At 45.2% G+C, this 14,477-nt stretch overlaps 1 protein-coding gene across 1 annotated transcript; it reads left to right on the top strand.

The window, feature by feature from the left end:
- Window positions 1-668: 668 nt before the first annotated feature.
- LOC141113331 (protein kinase C theta type-like) lies at window positions 669-6,455 on the top strand. Its single transcript, XM_073606392.1, has 5 exons — window positions 669-1,133; window positions 2,684-2,937; window positions 4,212-4,413; window positions 6,048-6,236; window positions 6,345-6,455. The coding sequence occupies exons 1-5, from the start codon at window positions 669-671 to the stop codon at window positions 6,453-6,455; spliced, it is 1,221 nt and encodes a 406-aa protein (XP_073462493.1).
- Window positions 6,456-14,477: the final 8,022 nt, after the last annotated feature.

The following is a 14,477-nucleotide window of genomic DNA, read 5'->3' as shown; positions in this document are numbered from 1 at the left end:
TTTGACATTTATCAATGGGAAGTAAAACAGGAATGAACTGGTTTATTCCAGAAATGGAAATCTCAACAGTCATCTCATCCTCCCCTCCCCTCCCCCACAGAATAGAGAAAATTTGAAATTTGACAGTTGAAATCCACAAATGTACTGGCTGAGGTCATGTGACCCCCCAGCAGCCTCACATCTCTGACATGAGAATATACAGCCTGACTTGTTTACAATTTAGGGGAGACTTAGGGGAGGAGTCATGTAACTAGCACTGTGATGTGATTGGGCAGTGCAGCTATAAATAGCATCTTGGCTTGTTTCCAACTTGGCAGAGTTGTCATGGTGACCAGCCCTGTGATGTGATTGGCCAGTTTGAATATCACTATGATGTCATCGGCAGTTGGTGAGCTATAAACTGATCAGTCACACCTGTGAGGAGCACAGAAGAGTCTGACTTCTCTTGGAGTGAAGATCTGTTTTTCTGAGCTCCTGAGATTTCTTCTTCTGTGACCTTTTCTGCGAGTTTCTCTGCGTTTTTAACCAGTGAAATGAGAAAAGTGATGATGGAAAATATGTTTCCAAAAATAAGACCTGAGCCATTTAATGGCTTTATGAAAAATAGGGATGCAGTCCCCACAATATCATCTGTAGGGACTCCCCCAAGCTGTGACACTAAAAACACCATGAATGTTGCAGCTATTAGAAACATCATGAAAAATGCCGTACCGGCAAGAAAGCCCATGAAGAATGCTGTAGTGGAAGTCCCACCCATCGTGACTTCCCCAAACTGTGACAATAGAAAGAGCATGAAAAATGTTACAGCGATTAGAAACATCATGAAAAATGCCGCTCCAGCTAGAAAGCCTCTGAGAAATAGAGCAGCAGATTTCCCACCTCTTGTCACACCCCCGAGCTGTGACACTAAAAAGAGCCTGGGAAATGTTGCAGCTATTAGAAAGATCATGAAAAATGCCGCACCAGCTAGAAAACCTATGAGAAATGCAGCGGCAGAAGTTCCACCTCTTGTCACACCCCCGAGCTGTGACACTAGAAAGAGCCTGGAACTTGTCACTGCAGGATCTCTACGCTGTGACAGCCAGTCAACCTTCATATTACACCGTCTGCTTGGAGAAGGCGGATACGGACAGGTAAGTTCTCATTTTCTCATCTATAACTAGATTAGTAGCTCCACCCACAAAACAAATCCCTCCCCAGTAACTAGCCACCCAAAACTGATTGAGCTACTGGTAGACTTAATGATGTCACTCTGCCTTATGGAGGGGAGGAGCCGGGAAAACAAAATGAAGAAAGCTCTCTAGAGCTGCACGATTCTGGCCAAAATGAGAATCACCATTTTTTTGCTTAGAATAAAAAGATCACAATTCTCTCACGATTCTCGCGATGTAAAATCTTTCACATTATACAAAAAAATGGGCTAACTTTACTGGTTAGTTTTTTTTTTTTTTTTTAATTCATTGCATTTGAAAGACCTCTGCGCAAATACAGTGTGACATAAAATATTACAACAACCACCATTTTATTCTCTAGGGCAGTGATGGCAAACCTTGGCACCCCAGATGTTTTGGAACTACAATTCCCATGATGCTCATGCACTCTGCAGTGTAGTGGAGCATCATGGGAAATGTAGTTCCAAAACATCTGGAGTGCCAAGGTTCGCCATCACTGCTCTAGGGTGTCTACTAAAAATATATATATATAATGTTTGGGGGTTCTAAGTAATTTTCTAGCAAAAAAAAATGATTTTAACTTGAAACCAACAAATGTCAGAAAAAGGTTGAGGCTCGGTTCACACTGCTGCGCTGTGAATTTGTTCAGTTTTTTTGTCCTTTGGGAGGTTCGAATTTACCGCGATTTTAACGCGAATTTCAGGAGTTGGACATAGCTGCGATTGATATTCTAGCCAATGGAATCATAATGTAAAAAAAAATAGGTGTTAACTTCATGTCTACTTCCTGGTTTTTGTGGAGAGTAGTGTGGTGGAATTTGCACATATGTGAACCATCAATGCGATTCAAGAACGATTTACATTGATGTCTATGGAGACTAAATTCGCAATGCAGTAAACTCGCACAAGACCCTTTTTTATCGCATCGCATTCGTAGAGGATTAGCAACGCATGTATGTGAACCACCGTCATTGAAAACAATGACTTTAGGGAAGACATGTGAATATAAAGTGCTTTTGACGCATCACATTTGTTATGAACTTGCATCAGTGTGAACCGGGCCTTAGTGTTTAAGTGGTTAAACTTTTTTCACTTACACACACACACAGTCTATTCCATTGACAAATTGTTACAATGTTTATATTTAGTTCAACTGATAAAGAATGTTTTGATTCTTGGCAGACTGCCCAGTTTTTCTCTTCCTTTCTTTTGAAGGCTGTGGCTTCAGAAGAGCAGAGAGAATTCTTTGCATAGAAAGAATCGTGAAACACTTTAATAGAAAGAATTGTGAAACACTTTAGTAAAGATCACGATAACGATTCTTGACGATTAATTGTGCAGCTCTAAAGCTCTCCCTGTCATAGATATCAGAAGACAGTCCGTCATCGAGCCTCGCAGCCTTCATCAATAACTACTTCTGATTCCTCCTCAATGCTAGTTACATCCTTTCCCAATAATGAAGAACCGTTCTTTCCTATAACACAAATGATTTTTGTCTTTTCTCTCTTTCAGGTCTTTCTGGCAACTCATTCTGCAACCAAGAAGATCATGGCCATCAAGTCAGTTGTGAAGACTTCAGATCAACGTGGCGCCATTGAAACAGAGCAGAAGGTCATGCAGATGGTGGCAGGGTGTCCATTCCATATCCAGCTTTACACCACTTTTCAGACCCGCCATTCTGCCTGTTTCGCTATGGAGTACGTCTCTGGAGGGGATCTGTTTGATTTCACCGTAAACAATTTCCCTCTTAATATTTCCGTCATAAGGTAAGTCTCATCACCACAATGATAATAGAATAGAAAGCAATCTTTATAAGATATGTCGTTTTACAATCCAGGCTTTTAGGGGTTTAGAATTACATTGGACTCCATTAGAATGTGTAGCTACATCAGTCCACCCAGATCTGACGTAGATACTTTAGAGTAATGTCACTCCATCCCCCATAAATTGGGGACAACGCACCTCTCCCAAGCTTAGATACTCTATATTATCATAGTAGGGTTGGGGTTCAAAGTAGACTGTTCATACACATGGCATTCTGCAATCCCAGTTTCCCCAAAGCGGGCAGTGATTGCACCATGTGGGGAAGGAGATGGAGACAGTCCAGAGTCACCTAGTAACGTTCTTTAAGAGTTTTCTGATGCCGGGAGGTGGAGCGGGGTTTCTGACCATGTGACCGCCATGATTGGCGGTCACAGTGGTCACATGATCAGAGAGCTCCTAATCGCATGTAGCGATTGGGAGCTTTCCTTTAGCCACCGGTAACTGTGCCAGGAGTGCATTCTCAGGACAGCTCTGTTTACATTCTGGTACCCATATATGTGGCCTCTCAGCGTTAAGACCCACCCACCTAGAGGCCACATATATGCATACCACCAGCATGAAGGGGTGAACACTTCTGGACCAGTGATGTACCGGTACCTCATTAACCTGGTACTGTTTTTTAGAGGTGGCGGTCTAACTAACCGCTGGATTCGTTTTATATGCAGCGGGAGGGGACTTCCTCCACTCCCGGCACCTACCACAGCTTTCTCAGGCTCTCTCATCCTACCGGGAGACCCAGACGACCAGCCGGCACGTTTACTGGCTGGTCAGACAGCTGAACAAAGCTGTGATCGGCTTTGATCGGCTCTCCACTATGGTAACCCGGATGTGATGACATTGTGACCTGACATTTTTAAGGAATCAAAATCATTGAAAAACACAGATCTCGGTGTTGTGAAGGGCAGAGGAGAGACTTGGGGTCTTATAGTACCGGTCTCATGCCTATTGCTGTGACAAGCATGTTTACGGCCTGGATCCTACCAATGGGTTCTCCCAGGAGACTCCAGAATCTGGGATCTGATAAAACCAGAAATGGTGAGCAGGTGCCATACCCAGAACTCCAACCGTACTGTCACCTAAATAACCTCAAAGGTGGGACCGGTGATGGGATAGAGCCAGGTACTCCCTCCCCATGCCCATGGATAATGTTTCTACTTAAGTTTAATGACTGTAAAATGTAATTCCTTCATAATCTAATTTTTTTCCTCTTTTATAGATTTATTGCGGCGGAAATATGCTGTGGATTGGAGTTCCTTCACAAGCGTGGCATTGTCCATAGAGACATCAAGTTAGGCAACATCCTAATGGACAAGAATGGTCATGTCCGTATTGCAGACTATGGATTGGCAGTAATGGATCTGTTCGGTAATAAGAAGGTGATGGGTGAAGCCGGAACAATTGGATACATGGCGCCAGAAGTAAGTCACGCTCTGTTTACCCATCACTAGGCCTCATCTATTCAGTAGATCACAATCCAATCACTATCCCTCTGATACTTGTAATATGAACATTTTAGACTGCATACAGAACACTGCAATGTAAATCACCTGATTGGTAATCATTAAGCTCTTTTATCTTTTTAATAATTTGTTAACCACTTGCCGACCGCCGCACAAACATATACGTCGACGCAATGACACGGTCAGGCAAATGGGCGTACAGGTACGTCCCTTTAAATTTGCCACCGTGTGGTCGCGCGAGCTCTGTGATCGTGCCCGTGGGACCCGTGAACTCGATGTCCGCCGGTGTCCCGCGATCGTGTCACGGAGCTGAAGAACGGGGAGATGTCAGTGTAAACACAACATCTCCCCGTTCATCCTAGTGACATGTCACTGTTCGTCTGCTCCCTCTCATCGGAAGCAGCGATCAGTGACATGTCACTTGTAGCCACGCCCCCTAACAGTTAGAACACTATCCTAGGACACACTTAACCCCTTCCTAGCCCCCTAGTGGTTAACCCCTTCACTGCCAGTCACATTTACACAGTAACCAGTGCATTTTTATAGCACTGATCGCTATATAAATGTGAATGGTCCCAAAAGTGTCCGATGTGTCCGCCATAATGTCGCAAAATTATTAATAAAAATGCCATAAAACTATCCCCTATTTTGTAGATGCTAGAACTTTTGCGCAAACCAATCCATAAACGCTTATTGCGATTTTTTTTACCAAAAATATGTAGAAGAATACATATTTGCCTAAACTGAGGAAAAAATTTGTTTTTTTATATATTTTTTGGGGATATTTAGCAAAAAGTAAAAAATATTGCTTTTTTTTTCAAAATTGTCGGTCTTTTTTTGTTTACAGCGCAAAAAATAAAAACCGCAGAGGTGATCAAATACCACCAAAATAAAGCTCTATTTGTGGGGAAAAAAGGACGTCAATTTTGTTTGGGAGCCACACCGCACAACAGTCAGTTAAAGCGACGCAGTGCCGAATCGCAAATAGTGCTCTGGTCTTTGGCCAGCCAAATGACCTGGGGCTTAAGTGGTTAATATATGTCCATGGGGGGGGCAGCCATTGCGTATGCCGGCTCTGCCTCCTGGTTCAGCTGTTGGGCACAGTGGTTGTTCTTTGCCATTTCTCTTGCTTAAAGCAAGCCTAGCTACAATATCTATAATAATGGACATATGAAATAGGAAACATAAAAATTTTAAAAGGTACTACAAGGTTAATGTTGCGATGATTTCTACTGGAGAGCAGATATCACTACCTGCTCTCTGCAGAATTATGGCCCATTCATTAAATGCATGCCACTGTGTAGAGCCTGTGGTATCCTATGAAGTTCTATATACTTAGCATAACAAAGAGAACTCTGATTTGATTAGGGTGAGTCACATGACTAGGCTCTCGCTCAAGTTTTTTTTTTTTATGTGCTTCATAAATGTAATTTTTATTAAAGTAGTGCTATTGCCACAGTAAGGACATACTGGTGCTTTGTAAATGCCTCCCTTAGAATACATGTTCAATGAATACATATTATTATTTCCCCTATAAAAGGATGGTAAGTTTGTAGGAACTAAGTAACTGATTTCTCTTCTCTGATTGGCAGGTTATCAATGGCGACTTCTACCAGTTTAAACCCGACTGGTTTTCATTGGGGGTTCTCATATACGAGATGGCTACCGGCACTGTGCCATTCCCTGCCCCCAACATGCAGGCATATAGGAAGGTTGTGAATTACGAAGATCCTGTTTACCCCGCAGACATGGATCCACACCTGAAGATCTTCATAGACGGAGTAAGTACAAGACATTTTTAATTTTGAAGAGGCACAGGGAAGGTTTCTAGGCCTACTACTGCTGCTTTAGGGGTATAATGTAGGGGTGTTGCCAATTCTGGTTGTCAGCTGGATTGTTGGGTAGTTTGGCTTCTTCATCCCATGGTGAAGATCCAATGGGAATACTTCATCCTGGGGCTGAGGGCTCAGAAGATGATGCCACATGGGGTCAATCACTGATGTGCACATTGTATGAGGTTATCAAAGCAGAACTCCTCCCCATGTATTATTGTTTTGAATTTAGTGGGGAGGATTAGATCACCTGCCGTCATTTTAATCTTGTCTGTGTCCCTGTTGTGGACATTTTGTTTCATATCCTGTCCTGGGGACACGGAAATCTCACCAAGGAGGGACACAGAAAGCAACCACAACCTAACAGAGAGGTTCTAACCCTTTCCAACTCCATTCATCAAACTACTTTTATCGCCCTGTGCTGATAAATTATGTTAATGAGAAGAAAAAAATATCCAATCTCCTCCCTTTTCTTGTGGCTGTAATTCTACTTTAAGTGTCACCGCCAATCTACAGAGTTCAGGCAGTTAGAAGCGATCTAATGGCGGCACATCATAATGTGTACTCATTTGTTGTACTGGAATATAATATGAATTCCATCCATGTCAGTAGACATCCAGCACCTGTATTTGGCTATATGTTTGTCTTCACATGCTATGATCCTCCGATGGGTGAAAGGACCGCCCAGGAGGAGACGTAGTGTAATCAAAGGTTTTTTTTTCTTTTCTAAAAAGTGCAAAATTAACTAAAAATAACTTAATTTCTCTTTTATAGCTGCTATGCAAATGTCCGGACAAGAGGCTTGGAGACGGCAAAAAAATAAGACAGCATTCATTCATGAGGCTTATCGATTGGAAGTCGCTGGAACAAGGGAAAGGACAGCCCCCTTTCTCAGTATGCCCTGTAAGTACACAAATCTTTATAGGATGAGGATTCAAAAAGAAGATTGTTACACACTGTAAGGAGCATTGCTATGTCCTTACAGCTAATGTGGGGGGGTACAGACATATCCCAGCCTGTAGGAAAACCTCACAGACTAATCAGTCAATATTTCATTCTCTACGGGAGAAGTAAATAAGATTGAAACTTTCTATGCATCAGACGCAATGGGGATGATTTACTAAAACTGGAGAGTGAAAAATCTGATGCAGCTGTGTATAGTAGCCAATCAGCTTCTAACTTTCCGCTTGTTCAATAAAGCTTTGACAAAAAAAAAGTCAGCTGATTGGTTACCAAACAGAGCTGCACCAGGTTTTGCACTCTCCAGTTTTAGTAAATAAACCCCATTGGTGCACAGCTGGGAGTGATAGTTGAAGTGAGAAGGTGCAATGGTTGATAATACAATGTCTGGGGTGTCTAGGACATTTGGCTTCGACCATCATGATGTGGTGGAAGGCATGGGACCAGACATGTAGTTTGCTTCTAGATTGGTATCCTATCTGCTCCTCCACTGCATGGAAAGAGGAAGAAGGTTCTAGGTTGTATTAAAGAAGTTGTTCGATGTTAAAGCCCAACTTAAAAAATAAATAAATCGCGCAGTAGGCAACCACCACCCCCACCCCACCCTGCACTCTAATGCTTTATTGCTTGTAAACTCTAGGGGCATTGAAAGAGGGACCTAGCCCTAACCTCTCTGCATCATCAAGTACAATACAGGCCTATCAGTCCTACATTGTATGTGAGGGGGTAAGAATGTGGCCATGGCTGGGAAAGCTTTAGAGAGGGTCTGTGAGGGATCGGTTGCATAGATGAAGGCTGTCCAAAGCAAGGAATAAATTATTACGCCTTATTCCTCTACCCCTAGGCAAAAAATCCCCCCCCCCCACGCAAATACTGCAAGGGTTATTTATACTTGTTTCTGGAATTGGGCTTTAAGCAATATTCTGATATTTACTCAGGTCAGAGATCTATGAATACAGAATCTCATATTTGTTTTTTTCATTTTGCAGGGCTTGGACATAGACATGGAAACAACCTGTCGCCTTACTCCATCAGCGATAGATGTCAAGGCATTGGACATTCCAGGAAAGAAATTATTCTTGCCTGGATTCCTAAACATCGACATGTCGTGAGGACGCCTGTCAACATGTAGTGTGTGGTGTGTTGTGTGTAGTGTGTTGTGTGTTGTGTGTTGTGTGTTGTGTGTAGTGTTTAGTGTGTTGTCTTTAGTGTTTAGTTGACAGTGTGTGCCAGCAATGCCAGCAAGGTGCCAGCCAGCAAGCCACCCACATTAGGGTGCCAGCCAGCAAGTCACCCACATCAGGGTGCCAGCCAGCAAGCCCACCCACAGCAGGGTGCCAGCCAAAAAGCCCACCCACATCAGTGTCCCAAACAGCAAGCCACCCACAGCAGGATGCCAACCAGCAAGCCCACCAACAGCAGGGTGCTGTCAGCCTATGTTACGCTATGGGGACGGAGCAGCCGGGCAGCCGGGGAACACAGGTCCTAATTTGTGGGCATTCAGAGCCACTCACCCACTCCTGCATACCTGTCAAATTAGGGCTGTGTTTGTCCAGCTGCTGCGTCCCCTTAAAGGGGTGGATGGACATGATGATGAAGATTCCACATATTTGGACAATAGATCTTGATGTGACTTAATACCCGGATTTGACCCATATATACCGATATATTCATGAGAAACTTGGAGAGGACAGTTCATCTGTAAAGACATTGATATCATCTTCAGAAGATCCAGATGAACAAAGATTCAAAATCAAACAAAAAAAAACTGCACTGTACAGAGGAGCCACCCACAGCAGAGTGCCAGCCAGCAAGCCCACCTGCAGCAAGGTGCCAGCCAGCAAGCCAGCCACAGTAGAGTGCCAGCCATAAAACGCCCACCCACAGCAAGGTGCCACCCAGCAAGCCACCCACAGCAGGATGCCAACCAGCAAGCCCACCAACAGCAGGCTGCTTTCAGCCTATGTTACTCTATGGGGACGGAGCAGCCGGGCAGCCGGGGAACACAGGTCCTAATTTGTGTGCATTCAGGGCCACTCACCCACTCCTGCACACCTGTCAAATTAGGGCTGTGTTTGTCCAGCTGCTGCGTCCCCTTAAAGGGGTGGATGTGGGAGGTGTGCAAGCCACCCACAGCAGGATGCCAACCAGCAAGCCCACCAACAGCAGGCTGCTTTCAGCCTATGTTACTCTATGGGGACGGAGCAGCCGGGCAGCCGGGGAACACAGGTCCTAATTTGTGTGCATTCAGGGCCACTCACCCACTCCTGCACACCTGTCAAATTAGGGCTGTGTTTGTCCAGCTGCTGCGTCCCCTTAAAGGGGTGGATGTGGGAGGTGTGCAAGCCACCCACAGCAGGATGCCAACCAGCAAGCCCACCAACAGCAGGGTGCTGTCAGCCTATGTTACGCTATGGGGACGGAGCAGCCGGGCAGCCGGGGAACACAGGTCCTAATTTGTGTGCATTCAGGGCCACTCACCCACTCCTGCATACCTGTCAAATTAGGGCTGTGTTTGTCCAGCCGCTGCGTCCCCTTAAAGGGGTGGATGGACATGATGATGAAGATTCCTCATATTTGGACAATAGTTCTTGATGTGACAAAATACCTGGATTGGACCTATATACCGATATATTTATGAGAAATTTGGAGAGGACAGTTCATCTGTAAAGACATTGATATCATCTTTAGAAGATCCAGATGAACAAAGATTCAAAATCAAACAAAAAAAAACTATACTGTATAGAGGAGCCACCCACAGCAGAGTGCCAGCCAGCAAGCCCACCTGCAGCAGGGTGCCAGCCAGCAAGCCAGCCACAGTAGAGTGCCAGCCATAAAACACCCCCCCCACAGCAGGGTGCCACCCAAAGAAACCTGGCATCCGCCAGATTTTGAAGAAAGTGCCCGTTTGCAGACTGTCATTCAGAAAAAGGTGATCCCCCACGAGCTATTTCCCCACAAGACATTGATATCATCTTCAGAAGATCCAGATGAACAAAGATTAAAAAAACTAACTGCACTGTACAGAGGAGCAACCCACAGCAGAGTGCAAGCTAGTAAGCCCACCTGCAGCAAGGTGCCAGCCAGCAAGCCCACACACACCATGGTGCAAGCCAGCCACAGCAGGGTGCCAGCCAGCAAGCCCACCTACAGCAGGGTGCCAGCCAGCAAACCCCCCCCCCCCGCATCACGGTGCCAGCCAGCAAGTCCACCCACAGCAGGGTGCCAGCCAGCAAGCCCACCCACATCAGGGTGCCAGCCAGCAAGCCACCCACATCAGGGTGCCAGCCAGCAAGCCCACCCACAGCAGGGTGCCAGCCAGAAAGCCCACCCACATCGGGGTGCAAACCAGCAAGCCACCCACAGCAGGATGCCAACCAGCAAGCCCACACACAGCAGGGTGCTGTCAGCCTATGTTACGCTATGGGGACAGAGCATGCCAGCCAGCAAGCCACCCACATCAGGGTGCCAGCCAGCAAGCCCACCCACAGCAGGGTGCCAGCCAAAAAGCCCACCCAGAAAGATGGAAAGAAAGAAAGAAAGAAAGAAAGAAAGAAAGAAAGAAAGAAAGAAAGAAAGAAAAAGAAAGATAGTAGGAAAGAAAGAAAGAAAGAAAGAAAGAAAGAAAGAAAGAAAGAAAGAAAGAAAGAAAGAAAGAAAGAAAGAAAAAAAGAAAGAAAGAAAGAATTTGGACAATAGTTCCTGATGTGACCTACTACCTTAAGAGCTCACTGGTTTTGAGAATCAGGACGGAACCTGCGTGAGAGGAGCCCTGGGCATTGGACTAAAAAGGTTTGTTTTTTTGCATGTTTTGTTGGTGACGGGGACCAGCCCCGCACTGTATAGAGAGGAGACTATTTGTTTAGTTAGCGCCGGACGGCAAGGATTTCATTTACTGTTTGTTTGCTTTTATTTTGCAGACCTCCTGCAAAGAAACCTGGCATCCACCAGATTTTGAAGAAAGTGCCCGTTTGCGGACTGTCATTCAGAAAAAGGTGATCCCCCACGAGCTATTTCCCCACAAGACATTGATATCATCTTCAGAAGATCCAGATGAACAAAGATTCAAAAAATGCACTGTACAGAGGAGCAACCCACAGCAGAGTGCAAGCTAGCAAGCCCACCTGCAGCAAGGTGCCAGCCAGCAAGCCCACACACACCATGGTGCAAGCCAGCCACAGCAGGGTGCCAGCCAGCAAGCCCACCTACAGCAGGGTGCCAGCCAGCAAACCCCCCCCCGCATCACAGTGCCAGCCAGCAAGTCCACCCACAGCAGGGTGCCAGCCAGCAAGCCCACCCACATCAGGGTGCCAGCCAGCAAGCCACCCACATCAGGGTGCCAGCCAGCAAGCCCACCCACAGCAGGGTGCCAGCCAGCAAGCCCACGCACACCATGGTGCAAGCCAGCCACAGCAGGATGCCAACCAGCAAGCCCACACACAGCAGGGCGCTGTCAGCCTATGTTACGCTATAGGGACAAAGCAGCCTGGCAGCTGGGGAACACAGATCCTAACTTGTGTGCATTCAGGGCCACTCACCCACTCCTGCCCACCTGTCAAATTAGGGCTGTGTTTGTCCAGCCGCTGCGTCCCCTAAAGGGGTAGATGGACATGATAATGAAGATTCCTCATATTTGGACAATAGTTCTTGATGTGACATAATACCCGGATTTGACCTATATATCGATATATTCATGAGAAATTGGGAGAGGACAGTTCATCTGTAAAGACATTGATATCATCTTCAGAAGATCCAGATGAAGAAAGATTCCTTATTTTCGGACACTACTTCTTGATATTCATCAAACAAGCAGTTTTAAACTGAAAACCATCAAAAGATATTGTGATGTCCACCCACAGATGTATAATCTCTATGGAGTAATCTGATCGCCTTCGGGGGTCAGGAAGGAATTTTTTCCCTACACCATGATTCAGTAGGGTTTTTTCGCCTTCCTCTACATCAACTGTGGGGTCTGAATAATACAAAAAAAAAACCAAAAAAAAACTGCACTGTACAGAGGAGCCTTGACGAGGCAGTGTAGCTTCCACATACATTTGCAAATGTGTGCAATGTGACTGCCTGCATGGGGATGCACGAAGTGCCTGTACCCACCGCCCTCACACAGGGTACGGATTCATACGTCTTGTGTGAACGAGGCCTTAGGACCGCACTTTACAGAGCAGCCTTGGCAAAGTAGTGTAGCTTCCCCATTTGCAAATGTGTGCAACTAAGACCTCTGTTTTTAATGTCAAGTGTTAGATTGTGCCTTTTTGATTTATTTGCAGGCTAGCTGGTAAGTGTGCTGGGAAATCTTTTGCTTTTGTGCTGTGCAAAGCCCTTCCATGTGCACCTTACTTCAAAAGCTAATTATAAACTGCTGTAGCTGCCCTGCTTTGTACACTGTTTTTGGATACAACTTTAATATAAACTACATGTATAAAACAAAAACTGGGTTAGTTGTCTGGTTTTGTATACTGTTTTTAAGTAAAGCTTTAATAAAAACTGCAATTTATGAAAAAAACTCTGGTACTTGTCCTGTTTTGTATACTGTTTTTAAATAAAGCTTTACTATAAACTACAATTTATAAAAAAAAACTCTGGTAGTTGTCCTGTTTTGTATACTGTTTTTACACAAAACTTTAACAAAAACTGCAATTATAAAAAAAATCAGGGGGGTAGTTGTCTTGTACTGTATACTGTTTTTGGATGAAACTTTAATACAAACTACAATTATATATAAAAAACACTCAGGTAGTTGTCATTCTTGTAAAGACAGTCTTAATGCATTGTATCGATATTATACATATACAATTTTTCTGTTGTCAATAAACATCTGTCATGCTGATCCTCTGGCTCTGAGCCTTTCTCTTGCACTGACCCAGAACAAGTACACAGATTAGGAGATCTGCTTTCATTGGCCCCATGCTTGTTCTGGGTCACAGCCAGGTAATCAGCATTTTCAGAAGCTGGTGAGCACTGACAAGCTGTGTATTTCTCTCATATTATATTTTAACCTGTGAGGATGGAAACATTGGCTCCGCCATTGCTGACTTGTTAAAGGTACAGCTGTTGTCATTGTGTTCTGAGAGATGTCCCTCCACCAAACTGTCTCAGACTTACTGTACACAAAGAGGAGCCATTCTTCTGTATCTCCGGGGATCCCATCTTCATAGAGACCAGCTATGGTGGCCTATAAGTCTAATTCAGGGAGCGTGGTCAAGGTTTCTATGGAGACCATCTATGGCTCTCTATATGTCCAATCCAAGGAGAGTAGTTAGGGTTTCCATAGAGACACGCTATGGTGGCTTGAGACTCCAACCCAGGGAGAGTGAGCAGTGTTTCCATGGATACCAGCTATGGTGGCCTGTGAGGATAATCCAAGGACAGGTTTCCATAGAGACCAGCCATGGCAGTCTGTGATTTCAAGCCAGGGAGGGTGGGCAGTATTTCCATGGAGGCCAGCTATGGCGCCCTGTGAGTCCAACCCAAGGATAGTGGTGGGGGTTTCCATTGAGACCAGCTATGTGAGGATAATTCAGGGAGAGGGGGCAGTGTTACCATGGAGACTAGCTATGGTGACCAGTGAGGCCAAACCAGGGTAAGTGAGCAAGGTTTCCATGGAGACCAGCTGCAGTGGTCTGTGAGTCCAGTCCAAGGAGAATAGTCAGGGTTTCCATGGAGACTAGCTATGGTGCCTGTGAGTCCAAGGAGAATAGTCAGGGTTTCCATGGAGACTAGCTATGGTGGCCGATCCAGTGAGAGTGGGTAGTGTTTCTATGAAGACCAGCAATGGTGCCTGTGAATCCAATCAAGTGAAAGTGGGCAGTGTTTCTATGGAGACCAGCTATGGTGGCCTGTGAGTCCAATCCAAGGAGAATGGTCAGGGTTTCCATGGAGACCAGCTATGGTGACCTGTGAGGCCAATCCAGGGTACGTGAGCAGGGTTTCCATGGATACCAGCTATTGAGGCTTGTGAGTCCAGTCCAAGGAGAATAGTCAGGGTTTCCATGGAGACTAGCTATGGTGCCTGTGAGTCCAAGGAGAATAGTCAGGGTTTCCATGGAGTCTAGCTATGGTGGCCGATCCAGTGAGAGTGGGTAGTGTTTCTATGGAGACCAGCTATAGTGGCTGTGAGTCCAATCCAGTGAGTGGGTAATGTTTCTATGGAGACCAGCAAAGGTGCCTGTGAATCCAATCCAGTGAGAGTGGTTAGTGTTTCTATGGAAACCA

The sequence above is a fragment of the Aquarana catesbeiana genome, linkage group LG12, assembly GCF_042186555.1.
Source record: "Aquarana catesbeiana isolate 2022-GZ linkage group LG12, ASM4218655v1, whole genome shotgun sequence".
In the NCBI taxonomy this organism is placed as follows: domain Eukaryota; kingdom Metazoa; phylum Chordata; class Amphibia; order Anura; family Ranidae; genus Aquarana; species Aquarana catesbeiana.
The sequence above is the reverse complement of the archived record's forward strand: the minus strand, read 5'-3'. Positions and strand labels throughout refer to the sequence as shown.

Bases quoted from the DNA above. Each gene is read 5' to 3' on its own strand.
- LOC141113331 (XM_073606392.1), top strand. From the start codon at position 669: ATGAATGTTGCAGCTATTAGAAACATCATGAAAAATGCCGTACCGGCA. The intron at 1,134-2,683 runs GTAAGTTCTCAT...TCTCTCTTTCAG, and splicing joins GAGAAGGCGGATACGGACAG to GTCTTTCTGGCAACTCATTC. The intron at 2,938-4,211 runs GTAAGTCTCATC...CCTCTTTTATAG, and splicing joins CTTAATATTTCCGTCATAAG to ATTTATTGCGGCGGAAATAT.